We start from the raw sequence: 18,823 nt of genomic DNA on the forward strand, positions 1-18,823 counted from the left end.
GTTATGTGCCCTACCGTCAACATTTTTTTCAGTATTGTAATTTGTCAAGTTAATAATAATTTTATTGACGTTTATTCAAATACATGTCTACAGCTTTTGGCTTTTATTCAAGTCAATAGTTTTAATTGCATTTCTCCACCAATAATTGTCAATGGCTTGAACGCAATATAACTTAAATATAAATATAGAGTAATACAAACAACTTTCAGCAATACAACCAGCTCATAAATTCAGGGACCATCACCCTACAATCAATATCATTTTACATTTTGTCTTTAGAATTTGGCAATTTATTATCACCTTAAATCCATTCCTGAACAAAATGATGTGGTATGGAAGATATATTCATGATATTATTTTGTTTTTTCAGTCATCGGAAAGTGAATTGTTACAGTTTCCCAACTATATTAACAGTACTAAGAATTTTAAACACTTTTAAACACACTATGGAATATAGCCAAACTGTATTTTGCACATGTCTATATTCAGAGAAGTAATTTCTCAGAGCAGATAGTTTTCACCCTCCAATATTTATTGAAAAGATCCCTTTTGGGTGCTGCATTGTATTTGTGATGAGGAAACCGACTTTCAACAAAAAGCAATTTAAATAAAAATGAGATTCAAACAAATATAAATATAAAACAAAGAAATATAACAAGCCTTTTAAATCAATCTAGAAAGAAGACAACATTACTGGAAAGGAAGAGCTTGTGTTGAGGCGCCCTTGAACATTTTTGAATCTTGAATAAATGTACAGGGCCCAGAATTCTGTGCTACACCCCTGCCTATGAGCAATTGATGTGGATGAAACTCCTGAATTCAAATATTAGCAGGGATGTCAATATATTTTTGGCCATATAGTGTGTATAATTGTTTATATAGATGAAAGTTGTAATGGATCAGAGCTATTGCCGTTTTTCATCGACAGGCAACAAATAAAGTTGCACATTTAATACGGTCCCTTAAAACAGTTGACAGCGAAGTAAAGCTGGGTTTTACCATTTTTTCTTCTCTAAAACGTCAATATGTCACCGTTATGAAAACATTTAGTTTCCTGTTCGCTATCGTGAGGAGATTGGAAAACCTTTTTTTTTTTTTATTCTGACATGTTTCATTGACGAGGTATTGACGATAAAAGTCTGAATCTTTTATATAAATCTGACTTCACCCCGTGTTTTCTTCGAACAAAGGATAAGACCATTAGCATGTATAGACTGAGTTTACTAAACTCAAACACACCTGTAAAACCCAAAACACAATAAATGCTGTCCTCATCACTGACCTGTTATTTAAAATTATATTTAAAACATAATTATATGTATGATAATCTAAAACCCAATCAAATACGCTTAAATGTGCACCATATTTGCAGCCTGCTTGCAAGAAAAGCAATAAACGCCTTAAGAGCAAACCCGGATTGTTTAACATAGTAGTTTATCGTTTCTGGTCGGATACATTTGAGAGGGAACAGTCACTTCGCAAGTATTTTGGTTGGCAAAGGTTAAAGGTAGCTGTGCTCTGATTTCAAATCATTTACATTTGTGGCATTTATACGATAACTTTGGTTGTTGACCTCGCTTACTTTAAATTGCTGAAAAAAATAATTAAAGACAAGTTAGAATCAACAGCATGAAGTTGGTGATATTCAAATTCTAATACTTGAACGTTAGCATGTTAGCTGGCTAAGCTAAATAGCGTAACTCTGTTCTAGCTATCAGCCTAAACTGATGCATTAACGTTAGCTAGCTCGCAGCTCTACCTTGCTCGGTCCCACCGGAAAAGAGGGACAGTGAAGTAGATTTTTGAATCTAAAAGTTACCCAAGATGAACAAAACAAACTAATATTTATTTGGCTTGTTTTGGCGCATTGATATAATGGGTTTTTGTCGAACGAATTATCAACCACGCTTAGTTGAGTGTTTCATGTGAACGCTGAAGCTTGTTTCGCTATTTTAATGGGAGGCGGACTGCGTTGGAGTGCATCTAGTGGGCAGGACTTGCGAAGAAGGCGGAGGTGCCGGCGACCTGCTGGGCTTGGATGGAGTCGCTTGCCGGGTACGTCTACAAAGCGGCCGCTGAGGGTCGAGTCCTTACGCTAGCTGCCCTGCTTCTCAATCACTCCGAGGCCGAGACACGATATTTACTTAGTTACGTGACCCACCTCGCCGGTCAAAGGTCAACCCCGCTCATAATCGCAGCTCGAAACGGACATGACAAAGTTGTGAGGTTGCTGCTGGATCACTACAGGGTGGATACTGAACAGACTGGTACAGTCAGATTTGACGGGTTTGTATTCATTAATTAAGTTATTGCTCACCATTTGGTTTCGTACGTTTGCTCCTTTTTCCCCTGCTGCCATTGTTTTTAATAAGAATTAATTTGTCAGTAAATTCCACCCATCTCTTCTACAGGTATGTCATCGACGGGGCCACCGCATTGTGGTGTGCAGCTGGTGCTGGGCACTTTGAGGTTGTCCGCCAGCTAGTGTGTCACAAGGCCAACGTCAACCACACCACTGTCACTAACTCCACACCCCTGAGGGCGGCTTGCTTCGACGGGCGCCTGGACATCGTGAAGTACCTGGTGGAGCACCAGGCCAACATCGGTATCGCCAACAAGTACGACAACACATGCCTGATGATTGCCGCCTACAAGGGCCACACCGACGTGGTGGGCTTCCTGCTGGAGCGCGGCGCCGATCCGAACGCCAAGGCCCACTGCGGGGCCACCGCCCTGCACTTTGCCGCTGAGGCTGGCCACCTGGACATTGTCAAGGAGCTGGTGCGCTGCCAGGCGGCCATGGTGGTCAACGGCCACGGTATGACACCCCTCAAGGTGGCGGCAGAGAGCTGCAAGGCCGATGTGGTGGAGCTGCTGCTGTTGCACGCCGACTGTGACCCGCGCAGCCGCATCGAGGCCCTGGAGCTGCTGGGCGCGTCGTTCGCCAACGACCGGGAGAACTACGACATCCTCAAGACTTACCACTACCTGTACCTGGCCATGCTGGAGCGCTACCGAGACCCCGGCGCCGTCATCACCAAGGAGCACACGCCGCCCGTTGAGGCCTACGGCGGCCGGAGCGAGTGCCGCAGCCCGCGTGAGCTGGAGGCCATCCGGGGGGACCGCGACGCGTTGCACATGGAGGGCCTGATGGCTCGCGAGCGCATCCTGGGCTCAGACAACATCGACGTGTCGCACCCCATCATCTACCGCGGCGCGGTGTACGCAGACAACATGGAGTTCGACCGGTGCATACGGCTGTGGCTGCACGCACTGCGCCTTCGCCAGAAGGGCAACCGGAACACGCACAAGGACCTGCTGCGCTTCGCCCAGGTCTTCTCCCAGATGGTGCACCTGAAGGAGCCGGTGGGGGCCGAGCCGGTGGAGCAGGTGCTGCGCTGCAGCGTGCTGGAGATCCAGCGGAGCATGGCCAGGGTGGAGACTGCGCCCGAGGCCGAGCTGCCGGCGGCCCTGGACAACTATGAGTCCAACGTGTTTACGTTCCTCTACCTGGCGTGCATCAGCACCAAGACGACCTGCGGCGACGAGGAGCGTGCCCGTGTCAACAAGCAGATCTACAACCTGATCCGGCTGGACCCGCGCTCCCGGGACGGCTCGTCCCTGCTGCACCTGGCCACCAGCTCCAGCACGCCAGTGGACGACTTCCACACCAACGATGTGTGCAGCTTCCCGAATGCGCAGGTTGCCAAGCTGCTGCTGGAGTGTGGCGCGCAGGCCAACGCGGTGGACAACGAGGGCAACAGCCCGCTGCACGTCATCGTGCAGTACAACCGGCCCATCAGCGACTTCCTGACGCTGCACGCCATCATCATCAGCCTGGTGGAGGCGGGCGCCCACACGGACATGACCAACAAGCAGATGAAGACGCCGCTGGACAAGACCACAACGGGCGTGTCGGAAATCCTGCTCAAGACCCAGATGAAGATGAGCTTGAAGTGCCTGGCGGCGCGAGCCGTGCGCCGGCATCGAATCACCTACCGCAACCAGATCCCCAAAACCCTGGAAGAGTTTGTGGAGTTCCACTGATCCACCTGACTGGAGGAGGCTTTTTAAAACAATTCAAAGAAAAAAAAACAATCACTTGTTCCAGTTTACTTTTCAAAGTTGTTTTCTGAGAAATTCTAACGGTGCTGGCTGGGGATGATTACGGTGATTATGAATATCTCAAACACTTGTTTTGTTTTCCTCTTAACAACGGTTCCTGTTTTGCCATGGTAAGTATGAGTTGCCAGTGCCAGCAGCAGTCCCGTATACTCCCCCTTGCACATCACCTGCTGTCATTTCAGGTGTTCACTGGCAGACTGGGTAAATTGTCCGCCCGCTTGGCGCTTTCACTTGACCAGAGTGTTCCAAAGAGAATACTTGGCACAGCCGAGCATCCACACATCAGCCACAACAGGAGTGTCTGGCTGCTTGTACTGCATGGATCCACGTGTCCCAGACTCCCCGCCTTATTAAGGTGCTGTGTTGTTTTAACGCTACGTTACATTGATTATGGGGGGTGCGTGCGTGCGTGCGTGCGTTACCGAGTGAATGAGCACCAGTGAGATAAAGGCCCTGGAGAAGGTAGTATTTAAAATCTATGTAACAGAGTGTATCTTAGAACAGCACATCTTTGGAAAGCAGCCAGTCAAAGTTTGTTAGACCATGATTGACTTCCTGTGACTTTTTGTTGGCTCCACTGATGTCTGTATTCTGATGTTGTTTGGCCTTGTGATTGTCATTTCTAGTTGCATTGCCTGATTGTTTTCCGATGTTTAATTCCCAACTGAAGATGGATAATTGATTCATAATAATGGGATTCTTCTGTAAAACACACAACTTAGAAAGACAACTGCTGGACCGCACTTTATACTCAACCGGAGAAACCCCCCCCCCCCCTACACACACACACACACAATTACCAATCTTATATGTTTATTTAAGAGGGAATATTTGAAGATATATTTTTAATGAAAAAAGCAACATCTCCAGAAACGGATGTAAAATGAGCTTTCTTTTACACAAATGATGACTGGTTGATGATGTCTCTGTAACTCGCTGTAACACTGTTGTATTTTGATTTAGCCTTTTGGAATAAGCCGGCCTAGATATCTCCTTTCAGCCAACACATTTGGGTGGTTGGACATCCTTACTTGCATTGATTCAGTGTGAGGATGTATTATCGGCAGCTCTGTGTGTGGAGACTTTTGCTTGAGCATCGCCACGTTGGGCTTTAAAATGGATGCTGCTGGTAATGACATTTTGAGCATGTCTTCCATCCTCTTGGTCTTGTGTGGGTGTGAGTGTACGCATGCTGAGAGAAAGAGGGAAGGACCAGAGTGTCCCGTTGAGTTGTGTAGGTCTACAGCCCATAATGCACGTAACCATTTGTCTGTAATAACCAATGATCATGTCTGTCGCTGGTTCGGGTTTCAGATGGTCAGAGATTAAAGCTGAGGACGAAAGGGGATATCTGCCCGTTTCATCCAAGTAATACTGTGATAGTGGCGTCATCATTCAGTCTGCTTTCTACTAGAAGGGTATTGCTGAGTCTTTAAACTATCTATTGATTTGATCATATTTGAAGTTAACTGTATGATAGTATGTTTTACTTATTTTTATTTTTTTTGTCTCATGAGTGGAGAATGTATATAACAGGAATTTCTATTTTAATATTTTGTATTTGGGCTGAGTAGGGGACTTGTGGATGCAATTGAACCCAAAGACAGTTTAACTGTTTCTTTCCTCATCAGTTTACATTTGTCTGTTGGAAGGACTTGCACATTCATGTGTTGAAGACATTAAAGATGTTGCCATTGTACACTTGCTGCAAAGACTGTGTTCTTAAAGCTCTGTTTCCCAATAAATGTATGACCTCTTGAGATTTTTCATTCTCATTTTACAGTAAAGATGATTTTATATGTTTGTAATCAAATGGAGCCATCCAAGTTCAAGCAAAGCTATTTATATCATGAATTACGTTGGACTGGAATGGTTTTCATTGTTGTACTTTTTTATATGACACTTTCCTTTTCTACTTGCAATTAATGTTTTCAGTTAATACAAACTGCTTTTTTTACAGAGGTGTAATATCTCCCTTTATTAATATGACAACAGAACTGCTTTAAACTGGGCTCATCTTCCCAGCACACTACCAAAGGTGTTAACATTTGTCCACTACAGTCTCCAGAGGGAGTGTGATGTGGCGGCGGCGGCGACCCGAGTGGGTAGTTCCAAAATGTTCCCCCTGTTGCATGCAGTGACCTACATAGCAGCTGCACCAGATGGCCTCGGAATTGATTCAGTGCCGCGGTGGGCTTAAATCTTCTCCAAAACAGATGATTCCCCTGAGGTACACAGACACGCACGCACGTCATTGCACGTGAAAGCTGACCAATTCGTCCTGTTTCCAGTATTGGTATTTCTCTGCCCTTATGGGTTTTCAGTTAGACGTGAAATCAAGCGATACCTGGCTGGTTGAAGGCACCATTGTGTCTTTTTCAGGGGTGACGGTATTGACCGGGTTAGCTCACAACATAAACACATTTCAGTAGATGACAGAGAGCTTAAATTCTTTAAACCACATGGCATGCTTTAATATATTTATTATTTTACATGGCCATTATTGCATCTTCCTGGAGATCTTGTGCTCAGATTGTCCACATGTGGCTATCCACATTTTCAAGCGGCCTCATACTGGTGTACATACAGACAACATTGTAACTACTATGTAATTCTATAGTAATGCCATGTTTTGTGATAGTCTTCGACAACTTAAGTAGGCTGTGAAGGCAGTTGGTTATGTACAAAATTCAAGTTTCTCTTTATACAACAAAGTGCATCAGCTATAGAACATGCCATTTGCTAATAAAATATAAAATATCTGTGAGCAACATTTTCTCCCCCCAAAATAAATGAGTGGCGAGTTGCTGTCGAATATCTGAGGAGCGCAATAACAAAGGTCAAAATAAGGACATCCTCAGCTAATAAAGGTCTTTCTGTGTCCTCAACACGTTGCCTGTTTTCTTAATAGGCATATCTACACACAAACACACAGAAGACCGCACACTTTCTGTGGTCACTGGTCTGGTTTAGGCAGATATTCATTTGGCTTTGCGATGTTAAAGACAATGGTTCTAAGGGGTCAACTGGTAACCAGGACCTCTTTCAATCTGGCCCGGAGGGGGTCAGTTGATCCAGGTTCTTCAGCGGGAGATGCGTGGATCTCAAACCAGTGAGTGAGAGTGCTCAGCAGTGCAAGACAGGTACTGTTCAGGCATTTGTCAAGCGGACGACAGTCTGGGGGTGCCTGGGCGGGGGTGGGGTCCCTGAGTGATGGTGCTGACTTGGGTCTGCACTGTCGCCACGGTTACCGCTCCTCTGCCATCTTCCCATTGGCTACCTGCCCCCCCTCGTCCTTCTGCTGTTTTTGCCTGTTGAAGAATCCCAACTGGGAAGACGGAGAAAAAAGTGAAACCAAATTGGGAGCCACTACCCCAGGCAACTAGATTTGAACCACGGATCAATGTTTGTCAGGGCGGCTAAAACAATGTAAAAAATATTTCATACACATCCAATTGTTACCCAAATAATCCCATAGACAGAATTTTAAAATAATGTTATTTCTTAACCATACTGAGAAATGATCATAATGTCTTTTTTTAAAGAGTAAAATCAGAACACTTCACTAGGTGTCTGGGACCATCATGGTGGCCGATGGCAGACCCCATACATTAGACATAGAAAAGTACCTTTACAAATGCCTAGGCGATTTCAAACAGCCGTGAAACTGGAGGAAGCAGGTCATCCATTTCATGATGACCCACGGTAGCTAGTTTGAGATTGCTGATTTGTGCAGGGTGGTGTTGATTCATCCCTACCTTCCACAGGGCCAAGACGAGCAGGGCGAGCAGCAACAGACCGCCCAGCGTGCTTCCCACTATAATCCAGACAGGAATCCTGTAATCTTCCTCTTTTCTCATCTCCAGGATTATCTAGAGGGCAAATGAAAACGGACTCAGGGACTGGTCTGGGCTGGGTTGACTTTGCGGAGCAGGTGTAAAGGTCAATGTGGTCTGAAATTCTTTTGTATTCTAAGGTGGTCTAAAAACAGGAGGATTTTAAAGGGACATGTCATGAGTATAGGTCATACCAGCACACATTTTCACTAATCTCACTGAACGTCCCCTCTGCTCAGTCCATTATCTTTCCGACCCTCTTAGGACTCACAACGTCTTTAGGGAATGCTCTTGGCCTAGGAAGAACTTGGTACCCCGTTGTGCTTGGCAGTGCACCTTTCAACGGAACCAACTGTGTTCACCAAGACTGCATTCATGAGGAACTCAACATATGTGGGCTGAATGGCGAAGGTTCAGAAGGAGGGATTATTTTGAATATGACATGCTACCAATAAATCTTCACAATGAACCTTTTTCTTTAAATTGCTTTGGATATAAATGTGGTTCCCCACCTTTTTCAGTTACTGTACCACCAACAAAACTTTGCTCGGTTGAGTACCCCCACATGTTAATTTTACTACGCATGTGGTGTCATGACAGTTCTCAAGAACCCCCTGTGAATTGTTCAGGTAACCCCAGGGGTCCTCGGGCCCCAGGTTGGGAACCACTGCATTATTCTAAGTATTGTGTTTGGTATATAAGAATATAAAACAAACTCACCACAACACCGGTGATAAGTTTAAACCTGTGGTTCAATGTGGCCTACATTTTTTACCTTGCCAATGAAAGGCAAACAACAGCAATGTAATTAGTAATCCCTTTTTGTCAGAAGGTGGCACCATAACCACATATATCTGAACCGCAAACATTCCAGTCTCCTGGTCCTCTAGGTTGTAAGGCCTCACTGCACTGACAAGCCAAACAATTGTGGGCCAAACATCACATACAACCTGGAGACTACAGCCAGGAATAAATCTGATCCCAAGTTAGAGCTACTGCAGCTTTTAAAGGCAATTTTCCTCATTTGCAGACATACTGGTTAGAGTAAATGCTGTTTATGCTGGTTACATCAACAATTGCCTCTTGAAAGTCTCTATGTCTATAATCCAAGATCGAATTGAACCCTGACCTACTATAAGTAGACTTCACATCGCACTCAAACCAGACAACTTCAACAAGCTTTAATGAAGTGTTAGTTGGAATGTCGGAGTCTTACGTGTCTTGTTGGTTTCTCCTCATGAAGGAACATGGGACTGGACGGACTCAGCTCAACAGAGGCTGCTGTAACCAATGTCAGAGTTTTAAACCTCACCTAGCAGGAAAGAGTTTGACAATGAAAGAACTGCCACTGCAATAAACAAATACCTCAAAAGTCAAGTTAAAGATTGGATCTGACAGTCCTTTACTTTGGGAAGGCTAGGGAGCCATTTATTTATTGAGAAAGATGAGTATTGTTGTGAATGCCAGTGGAGTGCAGACGTGAGGTGAAACTCACGGCGAGGAGAGCTTGGAGGTGCCACAACCCGCTGACTGTCACTCGGACTTGCTTGTATGCAGGCAGGGCGAGACTGCAGTGGACTGGCAGTGGCCTGCTGTTGGACTGATTCTGTACAACACCAAACAGGTTCTGGTCAACATTACATTGTCCTGACAGCCAACATGCTGCATACACAGATGGACTATAACCAGTCACAAAACTGACTAAAATAACACCATACTCATGGGATTTTTAACCGGTTTCTGGAATGAATGACATTTCAGTCATTTGGGAGACGCTCATATCCAGGGCGATCTGCCGCGGTACTTGAGTGTACACTACCACAGCAGACGAGACATGAGGAAGACTTACCAGTTGTGGGATGTGTGAGAGATCTTCAGGAGAAACGTGGTTCGGAGTTGTGCTGCTCGGTAGGACACAGTCAGAGCTGACCGCCTGGTGAGGAGAGCGTTAATCTGTCATAGTTTGGCACAGACACAGGCAGACCTACAGCAGGTACAGACACAGGCAGACCTACAGCAGGTACAGACACAGGCAGACCTACAGCAGGCACAGACACAGGCAGACCTACAGCAGGTACAGACACAGGCAGACCTACAGCAGGCACAGACACAGGCAGACCTACAGCAGGTACAGACACAGGCAGACCTACAGCAGGTACAGACACAGGCAGACCTACAGCAGGTACAGACACAGGCAGACCTACAGCAGGTGCAGACCTACAGCAGGCACAGACACAGGCAGACCTACAGCAGGCACAGACACAGGCAGACCTACAGCAGGTACAGACACAGGCAGACCTACAGCAGGTGCAGACCTACAGCAGGTACAGACCCAGGCAGACTTACAGCAGGTACAGACACAGGCAGACCTACAGCAGGTACAGACACAGGCAGACCTACAGCAGGTACAGACACAGGCAGACCTACAGCAGATACAGATAGAAGAGGACTCACATCCCCTCTACACACTATTTTCACAAATGAAAAATGTGTCCAGGCCCTCAAAAATATCCATTAACTCTAATCTAATAATTCACATTTCCTGTTTCTGACGGGGTTTCCTGCTGTGAGGAACGGTGTCTAATGAAGAAATGGCAAATGTGCACTGCTCTCTAGGTTCCTGCCTTGGAGTTGTTCCTATCCGTTAAGCTTCTGCCTGTGCATTGCAGGATTTATGCTCTTTGTGGTTTGAGGTGCTTGTAAAGACTGCTGAGGTAAAAATCCCTTAATAAACACGTTTTACAGTTTGTCAAAAAGGGACTCAAGTTAACTCTATCTCAGAAAGGGAAATCATAGTCAACATCTGTGAAAAGTCTGTCGACTCACCAGATGACATTGGGTTTGTGGAGAGCATACTAACTGTTGACACACTGCGACAATACTAATAAATATTTAAATGAACGTCCCCTCACCCGGTCAATGTCGATATTGGTAATCTGGAGTAGATGGTTACCACCCATGGTAACGGCAAACACGTCAACAGTTAACTGTAAGTCTGAAACTGGGAAGAAACCCAGATTCTGGATCTGTACATTGATACAAGAAAAAGGTAAAAACACTGAATTGTAAATCACAGCCAAAACAGTAGCTTTAACCGGCACTTGGTGGGTGTGTCCTTTGTAAGGCAGAGTGTGGGGAACTCACATGATAAGTAAGGTTAAACGTTTGTCCACTGCTGTCAACTTTCTTCCAGGAGGGGTCTGTGTTGATCTCAAAACGTGGAGGCTTGGAGTCCCTTGGAGAGAAAAGTGGTGGATGATTTAAAATATCTTTATATAATAACTTAATTAACCTCAGAAGGTCTTCAAAAGCCACCTTGTGAACAGGAGGTCCACCTCATACTTCAGTGGATGGAAGATGTTGTTTCTGTTGTCGTCCGGGTTCTTCTCCTCCCCGTCGCTATAAAGTATGAATCATCATGAAATAATTAACTTTTTTTTAATAACTCCATTTATTTCACTTTATTGTCCAAATGGACTTGACTTAAATGAAATTGTCCCTAACCATGTTATACATATCACTTATTATAAGAGGAGGTGATTCAGATACACACTACTGGTAAAACCAAAATGTTTCCAGTTCTTGTAGAAATTCACACAGTTTCATATCTTATTGTGCTCTGAAATTAAAGCATAGAACAAACAATTGGAGACAAAAAATAAATCATGGAATCGTTTTGTTAAATGAAATGTAATCAACAATTTTAACACGTTAGCCACCTTTTACAGATATAACAGCCAAACGCACTTATGGCATTCTTTCTACTATGGAAGTCAAATATTGTTTGGAAAGTTCCCAACACTGTTGCTGAGCTTCCCAAAAATTGTGCACTTGTAGGCTGCTTTGCTTTCACCCTTCATCTCAAACCAGCTCAATGGGGTTTAATTCCAGAGAATTTGAAGCCTACTGTCTTGTTCTATTCTTCTATGGTAGTTCTGACATAGCCAGGAGGAATGTTTTGGGTCATTATCTTGCTGTAGGATGAACTCCTGACCATTTAGGTGTGCAACAAAAGCTTAAAAGGATGTAGTAATAAAGTATGTTCCTATACTGCTCTTATACAGACAGTTGAACACATGTAGGAGTTTTTAGCATTAACTTCCCAACTTTTTTAACCTCTGTCACTTTACCGCTTACCGATGTACATACATTTCAATACACATTTTTAAATGATGGTGTATATATTACATTAAAAATATTTTAAAAATATTTGTATATGTAAATAAGCAGTATGTATGTCTATGAATATACTAATGTACTATGTAGGTATAACACCTGGCAGCGTCCAGGACAACCCTCACATGGTCCAGGAAGACAGAGTGACTCAATTCAAACTCCAGCCGGAAAGACACCTGGGACAAACATACAAAATACACATAGTATACAATGAGTGATTACCCCTCCATACACCCATTTTACTATGGGGAGCTTGACAAACTGAGTTACACATATAGGCAAATATAGACTAAGAAACGTTAAAAGCTTTCCACCCTCTGCTGTCCCGGAAGAGAGCAGACACGCAGTTTCTGTCTTTGAACCTTAACAAAGCGAGATTTCATCTTAACTCTTCCTATTTTCTGAATTTAATGGTTTTGTTATTCTCATCATATTGTGGGAGATTTAGTTTCAGGCATCCCATTGAACGCCTGTTAGATTAAGGTCTTACTAGCAACAAGCTGCATCTCAGTTTTTTGTCTTGGCCTCCAGTCAAATTCCACCTGATACGGCTATACAAAGGAGAGCCAGCGGGAACCTACACAACAATAAGGCAATTAGTTCCTTTCAGATCTCCAAAGAGGTGCTTCAGGCACTATACCGGGGCCACTACCGTCTCTGATGCTTTCCTGTAGAGTCCCTTGGAGAAAAAAGGGCTTTAACAAAATATCACCATAAAAAGCATGTTTATCACCTGAAGCATCGTGATGGAAAATGGTATTTCCATTACTTGTTCTTTGACCGAAACATCACTAATAACCTCATTCTTCTACAAGCTGTTTATTTTCCCTGCATATCGCTGATGACTCATTCATTGTATCTCCCAATCTCAGTCACGAATGGCAACATATTCCATTGAGCCTCGGCACAGTAGGAAATTCTGAGGAATTCGGAATAGAGCGTTAGGGATTTCTAGGAAGCAACATCCTGCAGTACAATGGCCATTTCAGCTCACAGCCAGAACACAGAATGAATCCGGTAAAAGAAGTTGTAATAACACCATGGAACACTATATCACCACTGCAACACTATGACTAAGTGTTGGGCAGAGAATTCAAACTGGCAATTTTATACCCTTTTGTTCAGGGGACTTTACCTGTTAACTGTATTGTTTTTGCATCCGTTTTTTGTTTATTACCCTTCCCTGGTACAATGTATATGCTAAAGTTCTGTCTTTACTCTTGTACCAAACAATGTTAACAACTGGCACAACTGCTGTAGCTCCCAATTAGCCAAGTGTTTAGAGCATAAGGCCTGTAACTGCAAGGTACCTGGTTTAAATCCCCTGTCAAGAGGATAAATCTGTCCCTATGCAGCTGAATAACAGCGTTGGCTAAACCACGTTTAGATGCTGCTAGCTAAACGGCTGGCAGGGTAACAGTAAGTGTGACAGAGCCTTGCGTAACTTCTTGAGTTGGCAAGGCCACGCAGTGAGGGAAATAAACTGAAGGGGCAGGAGCCAGTAACACTGTGGATCAGGTGCGCTACCTGGGCCAGTGACCTCATAAAGGGTGAGCTGACATTGCAGATCCTCTCGTTCCTCTCCCTGTCCTCAGCACGACATTCAATCTGGGCGTCAGAGTCCTGCAGGAAGAAAGAGTGCTGACTAAGACCTGTTTGATCACCAAGCGGTTATCCTTTCTGTCTTCAGATAGATGTATCATAACGTGCCTTACCAAACTCCAGTGGTTGATAACTCAGTACAACGCTACTGGGTTTGAAGCTTGCTGCTTATTTTAGCCTTGTTCAGGTACATGTTCAGGATTTTTTTTTTTTTGGTGCGTGACTCAAACCCATTAGTGTCAGACCTCAGTCTTCCCTTAGGTGACCGTAGTTCTAGATAATCCAAGGATTAGTGTTTCACCTCTCCTGTCACTGAAGTGATTTGAACCTTGAAGTGACAGTACACAAAAGCAAAACACGGTCAATCATTTTACTCCTACCTTCACTATAAGACTGGAGAAGAGCAAGTTGTTGGAGTGGGAGATGTTGAGGGTGGTGCCGTAAGCATTCTCTCCTCGGTTGTCCAGTCGAGCATCTACCACCAGCCTCCTGCGGGACGACTCCACAACGCCTTCCGTCGAGCCCACCAAAGTCCCCTGGTGGCGACAGAGCGCCCACATAGCCCGTTCTCTCAGCTCACAGAACTGCCTTTGACCATACAGGAGGACAGACATGAACACTTGTGCAAAATGGTCTGATCCAGAGAATGACGTTCTTTGTAAAATGATTCAAAGACTATGGGATGCCAGAGCATTCCACTGTCATCTGAAAGCATCAGATGAGTGGGCACACTATGGTGAAAACTCCACCTATTACAACTGAGTGTAAACTAGATGGGACATGACAGTGATTTAGGATTGGACATACAGACACCATGTCAGAGTGTCACCAAGTGTCTGTGTCTTGTGTTTGTAAGCATGTTTTACATACCTTCTGTGAACGTCCAGAAAGTAAGTAAAACAAGAAAAATTGTCCACATGTTGATGTCCACACTAGGAAAAACATGATTTTCTGGCTTAAAGGGTTAGGTTTAGGGTGAAGGATTAGGCTTAGGGTGAAACTTCCAATTAGGGTTAGGCATTACAGCTAGGTTAAGTTTAGTCATAACGGATTAGGATTTGACATTAAGGCTAGGTTAAGTTTAATCATAACGGTTTGGTTATTACGGTTAGGGTTAGCGTTAGGATTCAGGAAGATGGAATTTTTGTTTGTGTTCCTACTTGATTAGTACTACTGAATTGTGTGTGTGTTTCTAAAGGGCTTAAAGTCACCTAATGTCTAGAAGGTCCGTGTGACTCTGCAGGACAAGATCAGGGACACAGCTCTCATCTCCTTCACATCCATTCCAGAAGGGGAGCTACAGTGGTAGTAGGAAATATAATGTCATAGACTGGTCCAAAGCCAAACAGCAGGTCCTGTCCTCAGCAAATGTATGTATCAGAAACATCTGTTCTCTGTTGCAAAATGTGCAAAAAGTCTACCGCAGTAAAGCAATATAGGATTATCTCATAGACATCTGCATGTGCAATATGGATACTGTAGTTATATGTACTGAAGTTTTATGTACTGTATTGGTATGCACAATAATTGTATTTACTTCAGTTCTAGGTGGTTTTAGCTCTGTGTAATGTAGCTCTATGTGCTATCCCGTGGTACTTTAGCTCTAAGCACTGTTGCTCTATATTCAATTACCACTCACCTCAGTCCTAAAGGTGGTGGGCCAGCTATGGTCCAGAACTGGGCCTTCATCTAGACTCTGCAGTCCAACCTCCACCACAAACACTATGGGATGACCGTAGTCTGTAGTTTCCTGTTGGATTAAGGTGAACAGAACCATAGAAACTGAATTACACACAGGTTTTGTCCCTTGTAGTATTTCTATTTCTAGTAGGGAAAAAAAAACGTGTAGGTCTTCATTAAAATGTATGCAGTTTCAGGGGCGAACCCAGATCCGAGTCTTGGATGTTCTTTTGGTTAGCCCTGTCTGTTTTGTAAGCTGACAACGCACCTGGGATGGTGTTAAGAAACTTGTGCAATGAATGCCGACAAGCATATGCGCAGACACTCAGCATATGTGCAGATATTCAGATTGATTACTGACTCACCCAATGAGGCTGGCTTAATGCATAGATTTAAAAAAATAATAATAATAATGGAATACATTAGATTTTTTTGTATTTTCTCCTCACTAATCAGAAATGTCAAAAATGGCAGCAGGAGGTTCCTGGGATCTAATTGGTTATATCACAGTCACATGGTACACCCTTTCCCCCTCACCGTCTTGTAAACAACTAAACTGTATTACTGTGCTGAAATAATTATACCGCCTCTGATTTTAATAGTGCCAGCTAGCAAGTCATTGTAACAACATGAAGTTCACTTTAGGGGGTTTTCAAAAAGCCTCAAAGATCCATCAGCAAAATTTTAAGGCTACATTAAAAGCCAACACAATCAAAGCCTGGATAATGTTCTAAATCAACTTAACACGAGGCAATGCACTATTTATTCATACCACTCGCTCATATGGCATATGTAGGCTATACCACTGTCAAACATCATTCAATACCCACGCTAAAATCACCTGCATGTAGTTGATATGTAAATTCCGTACATTTATGGTATGGTAGCTTTAATAAAGCCGCCAGGTGCAGAAGTCTGCGCAAGTAGTTTTACATTTTCCCAAAAAATCTCATGTAGAACTAAAGCTTGATTGTTGATTAACAAATTGTACTTGCAGGTGCTTTGCCTGAGGCAGTGTCGTCACCTGTGCATAGAACTGGATGTTTTCGCAGGACTCCTCTTTGCGCCAGAGTGTCAGGTTCCTGGTCTGCTGCTGTCTGTCATTGTCATTCAGAGAGGCTCTGGGAGGGTACCTCCTCTCATCTATCAGCACACTGAACCACACACCTGACCAAAGAGAAAGAGAGTCTGAAACAGAACAGTTGTATTGACTCACCAGCCTGAGCCAAGTCCTAGCAGGTTTATGTAAGTTAATGGCACACAGGGAATCCAACTTTGAATCTCATCAACCGGAGACAGCTGTATAATATAATTCTACTTACCACATGCTCTGAATACAATAGGTGTACACAATATCTTTCCGTGAAATTCATCACGGTATAAGTCTGACAAATAACAAGAAGAACCCAGATGAATCGTAAGTCTGTTTTTGATTTTGGTGTTGAATTAACTCTGAGTACTAATTTAGCAATTATTTGTGTAAAAGAATCACAGTGTGTGTTAACCAGGGTTGAATGTGAGAATGTCAGTATACATCAGACCGGAATATCCGGGAGCTTGGGCTTGCAACAACTTCCCGCCCCTTGGCGGACAACAAACAGCCATAGACCTTCATGTAAAATAGCAGTATGAAACAACACTAATAGAGAACCATCAGAATAAAATGAGTACATAAATGACTCAAAAATATCAATGTCAACTCAATATATGTCCTCAAAGCCTGCCATAGAACGCACAAGATACAGTGGATATAAAAAGTCTACACACCCCTGTTAAAATGCTAGGTTCTTGTGAATGAGAAAAAGAATGAGACAAAGATAAATCATGTGAGGACTTTTTCCACCTTTAATGTGACCTATAACGTGAACAATTCAATTGAAAAACAAACTGAAATATTTGAGGGGGAAAAATAAAAAACTCACAATAACCTGGTTGCAGGGTGTGTGCACGCTTTAACTTATACTTTGTTGAAGCACCTTTTGATTTTATTACAGCGCTCTGTCTTTTTTGTGTAGCAGTCTATTAGCATGGCACATTTTGACGTGGCAATATTTGTCCACTCTTCTTTGCAAAAGTGCTCCAAATCTGTCAGATTGTGAGGGCAACTCCTGTGCACAGCCCTCTTCAGATCATCCCACAGATTTTCAATTGGATTCAGGTCTGGGCTCTGGCTGGGCCATTCAAAACATTAACTTTCTTCTGGTGAAGCCATGCTTTTGTGGATTTGGATGTCTGCTTTGGGTCGCTTTTGTGCTGAAATGTGAACTTCCGCTTTATCTTCAGCTTTCTAATGGATGCCTGAAGGTTTTGTGCCAAAATTGCCTGGTATTTGGAACTGTTCATAATTCCCTCCACCTTGACTAAGGCCCCAGTTCCAGCTGAAGAAAAATAGCCCCAAAGCATGATGATGCCACCACCATGCTTCACTGTGGGTATGGTGTTCTTAGGGTGATGTGCAGTGTTGTTTTTGCGCCAAACATACCTTTTGGAATTAGTTCAACCTTGGTTTCATCAGACCATAACACATTTTCCCATGTTCTTTTGGGAGACTTGATGTTTGTTTTTGCAAACTTCAGCCAGGCTTGAATGCTTTTCTTTGTAAGAAAAGGCTTTCGTCTTGCCACCCTACCCCATAGCCCATTCATATGAAGAATACGGGAGATTGTTGTCACATGTAGCACATAGCCAGTACTTACCAGAAATTCCTGCAGTTCCTTTAATGTTGCTGTAGGCCTCTTCGAAGCCTCCCTGACCAGTTTTCATTTCGTCTTTTCATCCATTTTGGAGGGACGTCCAGTTCTTGGTAATGTCTCTGTTGTGCCATATTTTTTCCACTTGATAATGACAGTCTTCACTGTGTTCCATGGTATATCTAATGCTTTGGAAATTATTTTGAACCCTTGTCCATTCAGTCTCCCAGCATTAAAGTGGTGCAATAACCCCACTCTATGGCCAGAGGTGTCCTACCTGGACATCTATTCCCACCTTATTGAGTCTCCAGGTAAAGAAATTACCAGTGAAACAGTTTACTTTTCATTCCTGCTCTACAAATAGTATGCAAGCTAGCAATAGCATATAGGGAGCTTAGGCATTGGTGTTATTTCCATTAACACTAACAAAGTGTAAAATTATCCCTCTTTACCACAGTAAATGTGACAATGTAAACATTGTCCCTGTTTTGAATTCAACATCAGTGTTGAATTACCACTGGAGAATATGATGTGTGATAACTTTGTGACGTTAGTTGTATGTATGTGCATGAACGACATGTTTCTCCTTTCTCCAGAGACGGGAGGGAGAATTCTGAGGAGGAGAAGTGAAGACTGTGGATTGTCTCTGTCAGGTGCTGCTTTCATCTAAAAGTAGGTTTGAAAGCATGCAACTGTAGCCCTGACATAAATCAG

General features: G+C 43.5%; 2 protein-coding genes across 4 annotated transcripts in view; one reads left to right on the top strand and one right to left on the bottom strand.

The window, feature by feature from the left end:
• Nucleotides 1–1,450: 1,450 nt before the first annotated feature.
• Nucleotides 1,451–5,885, top strand: fem1b (fem-1 homolog b). The gene is made up of 2 exons (XM_010884267.4): nt 1,451–2,286; nt 2,412–5,885. The coding sequence occupies exons 1-2, from the start codon at nt 2,039–2,041 to the stop codon at nt 4,045–4,047; spliced, it is 1,884 nt and encodes a 627-aa protein (XP_010882569.1). The 5' UTR covers nt 1,451–2,038; the 3' UTR covers nt 4,048–5,885.
• Nucleotides 5,886–6,646: 761 nt separating this feature from the next.
• itga11b (integrin, alpha 11b) overlaps nt 6,647–18,823 on the bottom strand; it is a 34,520-nt gene continuing 22,343 nt past the window's right edge. For all 3 annotated transcript variants that reach the window (XM_010884268.3, XM_020040549.2, XM_020040550.2), the window contains 14 exons: nt 16,444–16,586; nt 15,379–15,489; nt 14,951–15,036; nt 14,120–14,327; nt 13,665–13,760; nt 12,237–12,313; nt 11,277–11,360; nt 11,106–11,196; nt 10,874–10,987; nt 9,811–9,894; nt 9,457–9,567; nt 9,178–9,273; nt 7,884–7,997; nt 6,647–7,453 (listed from right to left, as the gene is read on the bottom strand). In XM_010884268.3, coding sequence (XP_010882570.1) covers nt 7,373–7,453; nt 7,884–7,997; nt 9,178–9,273; nt 9,457–9,567; nt 9,811–9,894; nt 10,874–10,987; nt 11,106–11,196; nt 11,277–11,360; nt 12,237–12,313; nt 13,665–13,760; nt 14,120–14,327; nt 14,951–15,036; nt 15,379–15,489; nt 16,444–16,586 — 1,496 coding nt within the window. In that variant the 3' untranslated portion in view covers nt 6,647–7,372. The remainder of the gene's footprint in view (nt 7,454–7,883; nt 7,998–9,177; nt 9,274–9,456; nt 9,568–9,810; nt 9,895–10,873; nt 10,988–11,105; nt 11,197–11,276; nt 11,361–12,236; nt 12,314–13,664; nt 13,761–14,119; nt 14,328–14,950; nt 15,037–15,378; nt 15,490–16,443; nt 16,587–18,823) is intronic.

Source organism: Esox lucius, chromosome 19 (assembly GCF_011004845.1).
Source record: "Esox lucius isolate fEsoLuc1 chromosome 19, fEsoLuc1.pri, whole genome shotgun sequence".
NCBI lineage: Eukaryota > Metazoa > Chordata > Actinopteri > Esociformes > Esocidae > Esox > Esox lucius.

Bases quoted from the DNA above. Each gene is read 5' to 3' on its own strand.
- fem1b (XM_010884267.4), top strand. From the start codon at position 2,039: ATGGAGTCGCTTGCCGGGTACGTCTACAAAGCGGCCGCTGAGGGTCGA. The intron at 2,287-2,411 runs GTTTGTATTCAT...TCTCTTCTACAG, and splicing joins GGTACAGTCAGATTTGACGG to GTATGTCATCGACGGGGCCA.